Source organism: Leptonychotes weddellii, chromosome 6, assembly GCF_054177405.1.
Source record: "Leptonychotes weddellii isolate Sample4059 chromosome 6, ASM5417740v2, whole genome shotgun sequence".
NCBI classification, from domain to species: domain Eukaryota; kingdom Metazoa; phylum Chordata; class Mammalia; order Carnivora; family Phocidae; genus Leptonychotes; species Leptonychotes weddellii.
The window spans coordinates 91,879,596-91,887,648 of NC_138374.1; the positions used below are offsets into that span (position 1 = coordinate 91,879,596).

The 8,053-nt window shown below is 40.6% G+C and overlaps 2 protein-coding genes across 9 annotated transcripts in view; one reads left to right on the forward strand and one right to left on the reverse strand.

The window, feature by feature from the left end:
- Window positions 1-8,053, forward strand: part of LOC102744208 (rab GTPase-activating protein 1-like) — a 359,561-nt gene that overhangs the window by 288,676 nt on the left and 62,832 nt on the right. The window lies entirely within an intron of this gene.
- LOC102743906 (nuclear transport factor 2) lies at window positions 2,968-3,621 on the reverse strand. The gene has a single exon (XM_006733063.3). It carries the CDS (start codon window positions 3,578-3,580, stop codon window positions 3,197-3,199), a length of 384 nt encoding a protein of 127 aa, XP_006733126.1. The 5' UTR covers window positions 3,581-3,621; the 3' UTR covers window positions 2,968-3,196.

An 8,053-nucleotide genomic window follows, 5' to 3' on the forward strand; every position in this document is an offset into this window, starting at 1 on the left:
GTGTTGCTGTTTGCCAGAATTTCTAATTTTTTTTTTTAAAGATTTTTTTTATTTATTTATTTGAGAGAGAATGAGAGAGAGCAAGCACATGAGAGGGGGGAGGGTCAGAGGGAGAAGCAGACTCCCTGCCGAGCAGGGAGCCCGATGCGGGACTCGATCCAGGGACTCCAGGATCATGACCTGAGCCGAAGGCAGTCGCCCAACCAACTGAGCCACCTAGGCGCCCCTCTAATTTTTTTTTTTTTTAAGATTTTATTTATTTATGAGAGACAGAAAGCATGAGAGGGAGGAGGGTCAGAGGGAGAAGCAGACTCCCTGCTGAGCAGGGAGCCCGATGTAGGACTCGATCCTGGGACTGCAGGATCATGACCTGAGCCGAAGGCAGTCGCTTAACCAACTGAGCCACCCAGGCGCCCCTGGAATTTCTAATTTTGATGAGTTAGATTTATCAATCTTCATTCACTCATTCATTCAATAAATATTTATTGAGTACTCTACTGGGCACTTTTATACTCTGGGAATATGATAGTAAATAAAAGAGGCAAAAGTCGCTGCTCTCAAAGAACTTATATTTACTTGAAGACAGGCAGTAAATGCACTGAGTAAAACTATATAGTGTATTAGAAGATGGTGGGTAATATGGAGAACACAAGTCAGGAGGATCAGAGTACTGGGGGGGGTGCACAGTGTTAAGTGGGGTGGTTAGGGTCGATTTCTGAAAAGGTCCATTTGAGCAAAGACTTGACTGGGGCAAGAGAGTGATCCGCGTGGCTGTATGGAAGGGAGAGTTGCAGGGGGAGGAGACAGCCGTTGGGGCGAGGCAGGTGCTCGACTGGTGCCTGGAGACTAGTCTAGACTGAAGTTAGGTGAGCCTGAGGAAACCTGAGAGGAAACTGCTGGGGAAAAGAGAGCTCGATGGGGCAGGGCCTTGTAGGCCATGGCATTTGGTTTCTATTTTTATTTTATGATTTGTGCTTCTGGTCTCTTATTTAGATTGCTTCCTTACCCAGAGATCATAGATGATGATGATGATGAAGATCATGGTTAATATTAATTAACTATTTACTGAGTGCCAGGCACTTTTTAAAAACTGATTTTTGTCGATTTTCACAGAGATGATAGTGTTTTATATGTAAAATTTTCAAAATACTTGCTTTTCTCATTTAGGTACTCAGTTCATCTATGCTAATTATTTCTTTGATAGTGTGAGGGGACCTAATTCTTTTCCTCTTCTTTTTTTTAAGATTTTATTTATTTATTTGACAGAGAGAGAGAGAGAGCGAGCAAGCACAAGCAGGGGGAGCGGCAGGCAGAGGGAGGGGCAGGCTCCCCGCCGAGCAGGGAGCCCGATGTGGGGCTCTATCCCAGGACCCTGGGATCATGACCTGAGCCGAAGGCAGACGCTTAACCAACTGAGCCACCCAGGCGCCCCTCTTTTCCTCTTTTTGATAGCCACTGTCTCTTCTCCACTAATAGCCATCCTTTCATTATCGATTTGTAATAACACCACCTTAGTTTTATATCAAATCCCATATATACATGGGCCTGTCTCTGCGCTCATTAATTCTGTTCTGTTGGTCTATGTGTCTGTCCTTGAGCTGATATGACAGTTTGTGAGCAAAACTTACCATTAATCTTTGATATCTAGGAGGACAAATGTCTCTTCTTTTATATTTGTTTAAAGTTTGTTTGACTATTCTTGGTCCTTTACCTTCAGTATGAATTTTTTGGATCAACGTATCGAGGCTTATATGAACAAATCCTTTGGGATATTGAATGGAATTGTGTTGAATTTGTAAATGAATCTTGGAAGAATGATGTTATCAATGCTATTGGAAGTCTTTCCATCTGTTTTATTTAGGTCTTCTTTGATGTTCTTTAACAAAACTAAAATCTTTTTCTCACAGAGGCTTTTTGTTAGTTTTATTTCCAGAGGTCTTATAGTTTTTATGGCAAGAAGGAATGGGCTTCGTTTCTACTTACATTTTTTTAATTGGTTGTCGCTGCTGTATAGACATCTACTGATTTTATAAATTGACCTTGTATTTAACAAACTTGTAAAAGTCTTTAAATGGTTTTATTCCTTTATCCATAGATTATTTTAGGTATCTCTAATTAAACTATTAATTATCTGTAAATAACAGGATTTTTTTTTTTGGCCTTCCTCTCTAATTTCTAAACTTCCTATTCATTATTTTCTCTCATCTATTTCATCAGTGAGAACTTCAACAATAACTGTTAAAAGAACCATAATAACAAGCATCCTTGTCCTGTTCCTGGTTTTAAAGGGGATGTTGTTAAGGTTTCACCATTAAATGTTATGCTTGCTCTAGGTTTTAGATTGATAGCTTTCTCTGGGTTTAAAACAGTCTTTTCTATTACTAATTTGCTAGATTTTTAAAATAAATTATTAATGGGTGTTTAATTTTTATCAGTTGCTTTTGTGCATCTCTTCAGATGATTTTATGATTTTTCTCCTTTAAAATGTGAATTTCAGAAATCTTTTTTCTTATTTAATAATATTTTAAGTAGTAGAATGACGTGGTTTAAAATCCAAACTGTAAAACTGACCTTATCCTCCAAACCTACTCTTCTTCCTCTCTTACTTTTTTGTTGTTGTTGTTAAGAAAATTTTATGATTTTATTGTATCATGAGGCATTGAAACATACAAACAAATCAGTATCTGGGCGGTGAGGCAGCTGCTTTCTCCTTCACTTCTTTTTTTTTTTTTTTTTAAAGATTTTATTTATTTGACAGAGAGAGAGAGAATGAGAGGGAGGAGGGTCAGAGGGAGAAGCAGACTCCCCGCCGAGCAGGGAGCCCGATGCGGGACTCGATCCCAGGACCCTGAGATCATGACCCGAGCCAAAGGCAGACGCTTAACGACTGAGCCACCCAGGCGCCCTCTCCTTCACTTCTTTGGGTTACTAGAGCAACTTGTCAGTAGATTAAAAAAAAAAGACAACCTTTTGCATTACTTAAATCTTTCCAAGGCATGCGCTGGTACAACACAAACTTCTCCTGTCAGATGCAGCTAGTCTAGCATCCAAACATCACGCACAATACCTCGGTAGCAGCACACTGTGCCCGCTCCCACCGCAGCCCTGCTCATTTGTGTATGATATTTGGGGCATCTGGAGGAGTGTGAATAGTATCAGGAAGAGGAGGGAGGAGGAAACCCTGGCTGGGTGGAGGTCAGCCAAAATTGTGCAGGGCAAGCCTGAACATGTCATTGGTGCAAACCCAAGCATCATTGATGTTCTTTAATAGGAACATCTGGTGGAACCCCATGATGGGGTCTTCATCAACCTTGAGCTGGCCCACAGCCATGCTGATGATGCAGCTATCTGGCGTGGGCTGATGGTCCTGTGCCATGATGCTGTGCTGGATTTTCTGGAACGGAAGGCTAGACAACTTCTCCACAATGGCAGCTTTCCCCTGGAACTGCTGTCCTTCCCACGTAAGGCATGATGCATCAATATAAATTGCGCCTAGTTGGGTTCTGTCGTTATCAAATAACTGGTAGTAATGTTGAATGAAGCTGGATCCAATATGCTCCCAAATTGGCTTGTCTCCCATTCTGGAGTGTCACCCAGCCTAGTTGAGACCTGAGAGGCTGGCATGATCCCTCACTTCCTTTTTTAAAGAATGGTACCATCCAGCCCAAAAACTTAGGAGCTGGTCTAGGCATCGCTCACATCTACTCTGTGACCAAGTCCTGTCCATTTTCTGCTTCTTAACACTTTTTCTCACCTCTCTATTCTTTTCTGGTTGCTTAGTCATTCTCCAAGTTCCCACCAGAGATGAAATTCATTTGTTTAAAATCCTTCAGTGGCTTCCTAATTCATGGGATCTGGAAGTTTGAGCCCCTTACTGTGCCCTAAGAAGGCCCTTCAGGAGCTGGCTCTTCTCCAGCGTACACCCCACTTCCCATACACCCCACTTCCCACTGATCCCCCACAAACCAGTCATTCCATGGGGGCTTTCTAGTGCCTCCCTTTGTCCAGCTGTTCTCAGTTTTCTAGGCCCAACTCTGTGACACATATCCTGACTCCCAGATAAAGCAGACCATTTAATCTTTGTACCTCGTTCTGTCCCATACAGATCTTTTTTTTTTTTTTTAAAGATTTTATTTATTTGACAGAGAGAGACACAGCTAGAGAGGGAACACAAGCAGGGGGAGTGGAGAGGGAGAAGCAGGCTTCTGCAGAGCAGGGAGCCTGATGCGGGGCTCGATCCCACGACCCTGGGATCATGACCTGAGCCGAAGGCAGACGCTTAACGACTGAGCCACCCAGGCGCCCCTCCCATACAGATCTTAATCTTTTGACATTTTATGGTCTTTATTCACTTATATATTTATTTCCCCTACTAGACTTAGTATCTTAAAGGTAGTGACTAGTTATTTTATTCATCATTGTATCCCCAGCACAGTAAAAGTATTCAGTGTATATAGAAAGGGGTGAATGGATGAACAAGGAACAAGCAAACAGGCAATAATTGAGATAAAGGAGAAAGATTATTCCAGAAGGAAAATGATATAAGCTAAAAGTCCATAAAGATTTAACTGTTACAACTGTTAATTTCATTATCTACCTTGAGCCTGAGTGGAGCCTCCAGGAACTCCAGAAATATTTCTTATGATTGACTGATTGAAACAGACTTCTTTTTATCTGCAGTGTTTTACAACTTTGTTGCCATTTTCTGTCTTTCTGTTTTTATACAGAGCTTTTTTCCATTTCCCTCTCATCTTTTTGGAGATTTTATTTTCCTTTAAGTTCATTCATGCGTCTGGTCCGTAAATGCTGAGCACCTGCTTGTGGAGGCTCAGTGCACGTGCTGGTCTGCAGCGGACCCTTGAACAACACGAGTTTGAACTGTGCGTGTCCATTTATGTGTGGATTTTTTTATAGTACAGTATCATAAGTGTGTTTTCTCCTCCTCGTGGTTTTTGTAATAACGTTTTCTCTAGCTTACTTTAAGAATACAGCATATAATACAACCATACAAAATATGTTAATCGACTGTTTATATCATTGGTAAGGTTTCCAGTAAACAGTAGGCTAATAGTAGTTAAGTATTTTGGGGAGTCCAAAGTTATATGTGGGTTTTTGACTGTCTGGGGTTGGTGCCCCCAAGCCTTGCATTGTTTAAAGGTCAACTGTAGTGAGAACCTGTCCCCACCCTGGAGAGTCTCTCTGGCTGGTTGGGGAACACAGACTTGTAAACAGACACATACAGCAGTGCTTTATATGGACATCCTAACTCTTCTCATTTTTTTACACTGTGACCCCCACCTTGTGAAGAAAGTTTGTTGTTTATTGGGGTTTTTGACAGTTGTGTTTGGTGAACAGGAGGATAAGTGGGAGCGATTGAGGATGGGGCGCTGGAAAGAGATTGTCTCCTATTTTATTTATCACCTTCTCTTCCTTGTTCCCAACTGTTAGTGTTGAAGAAGGATTCCCTTCCTCAGACTGGCAAAAAAACATATGACTAGGTTTTTGTGCTTTGGTTAGATTAGAAATTAGAAATTTAGGACGTGTAATTCCTATTGATTTTAAAGCAAAATTCAATGAGCTTGATTTTGCCATTGTTGAGTGATGATTTACTTGGTACTTGTTTTCTTCATTTTTCATGTTGAGGAGGAGATAAAGAAAAATGTGTCTCCGAGAATGATAATCTAGAAATTGAAATGTAATGCATTTAAAATGGATTGTTTATAGCATGGGCGTTAGGAAATAGGACCAACTTACTATATAAGCCCTAGGTCTAACTTTTACTAAATGTTTGCCCCATGGTGTATCTGAATGTGGTTGAAAATTGATTAATGTTATATGTGAGGTTGATGGTAGCTATTAAATATCTGATTATAGTACTAGGTGATTAGAGCATCAAGGATAGAGTTAGGTTTCTAAACCAGTGTTTTGAATAGAAAGGACTTAAATCCAAACCAGAATTTATTGTGGCACTGCCATAATTATAACTGAAGGCTTTAATAATAGACATCTTAAAAACTCTTTTATTATGGAAATTATCGAACACACACAAAACTAGAACAGTACCATGAATTTCCATGTACTCATCACCTAGCTTCAATAACCATCAGTCTCTTGCTTTTCTTGTTCCATTTCTCCTCCAAATTTTTTTTGCTCAAGTACTAAATAAAAATTTAAGACCTATCATTTCACTCATAAATACTTAGGTATATATCTTAACAGATAAGGACTTTAAAAACATAAATGTAATATTGATATCATACCTACTAAAATTAACAGTAATCTAATGGTGCACTTTTAAAATTCAAATGAATATGTAATAAACAAAGTCCAACTAAAGGAATTTATCAGGTTCCAATTTACCAAGTGAGGAATAGTTTGGTTTTCTTTTAACCCCCAAGTTTAGTGGGGTTTTTTGTTGTTTTTATTTTAACTAGAAACATTTAAAAGTCATTGTACTCTCTTTTAACACAATGACAAAGTAAGTAATGTGCCTGTTTTTAATGCATATTTTGTTTATTCTTGGGATACTTCACAATATACTTGTGCCCCCTCTGGGCCGGGCTCTGAGTGGTTGGAATGAATACATACGTCCAGTGAAACTCGGTATTTTTTTACTCAGGATGAACATTGCCCATTTCTTTTAAAAAGGAAAGCTGATAGGATGTCTTTTTTTTTTTTTAAGATTTTATTTATTTATTTGAGAGAGAGAGAATGAGAGAGAACACATGAGATGGGGGAGGGTCAGAGGGAGAAGCAGACTCCCTGCCGAGCAGGGAGCCCGATGCGGGACTCGATCCCGGGACTCCAGGATCATGACCTGAGCCGAAGGCAGTCGCCCAACCAACTGAGCCACCCAGGCGCCCGACTCAAACATTTTATCTCAAACTCAAACTTCCCTGAAATTTCAGCCCAGAACAAGTGCCCCCTAGGTGTTTCCTCAAAGTACCCTGTACTGTTTCTTTCTTTTTTTTTTTTTTTTAAAGATTTTATTTATTTATTTGAGAGAGAGAATGAGAGAGAGAGCACATGAGATGGGGGAGGGTCAGAGGGAGAAGCAGACTCCCTGCCGAGCAGGGAGCCCGATGCAGGACTCGAACCAGGGACTCCAGGATCATGACCTGAGCCGAAGGCAGTCGCTTAACCAACTGAGCCACCCAGGCGCCCCGATAGGATGTCTTTTGCATTATGTTTTATGAATAAAATTCAGAATCCCTAGTGCTAATGGTAAGATTGATACTCTAATACTCTAGTTCTAAGCCGAGCTTTGAATTCTTAGGATAAGGGAAGTCATTTCTTACGGCTTCTAACAGATAATACTTTTTTCACTGATCCTCTTTCAGGGATTTTCTTTGTGAGGCTTTTCAAACTTACTAGGAGTCAGTGCTTTGAGCCAAATCAAAGCTTGCTTCAGCCCTGGTAAGACTTAAATGTTTTTTAAAAACGAGATTAGGGCAGACAGCTATTGTCATGCGTTTTACTCAGCTGTACTGAACCATTAGTTGTCTCAGCCAGTTGGAGTATTTATGAGGGAGGAGGGAGGCAGGGAGTGTTTGTGTCTACAGAGCATATATGTCTCTGTTCTGCTCTTTAGGGTACTTTGGATGTACATTTACAACTTGTCATCACTCTGCTAGGCATTATAAGAAGCAAAAAGATGACTCCTATTTTACACCAGATGGCTTTGTTAATACTTAACTTTAAAAACCCATTTAAATCTTAGTTTCTTATTACTTCTTGGTTGAAGGGAAATCATGTGGCAGAAAGACCATGTAGACCATACATATTAGCCCCTTTTGTGGAAGACTTGACTGAAAATGGGAGGCCATTTTGTGTCCAGGTGTAGAATTTGAAGACTTGCCTTCTTACTATTAAAGTAAGATTTATAAAAAGAAGATAGTAGGTGGGGCACCTGGGTGGCTCAGTCGGTTAAGCGTCTGCCTTCGGCTCAGGTCATGATCCCAGGGTCCTGGGATCAAGCCCCGCATCGGGCTCCTTGCTCAGCGGGGAGCCTGCTTCTCCCTCTCCTTCTACTGCTCCCCCTGCTTGTGCTCTC

Excerpts from the sequence above, each read along its gene's own strand:
- LOC102743906 (XM_006733063.3), bottom strand. The coding sequence starts at position 3,580 with ATGGGAGACAAGCCAATTTGGGAGCATATTGGATCCAGCTTCATTCAA.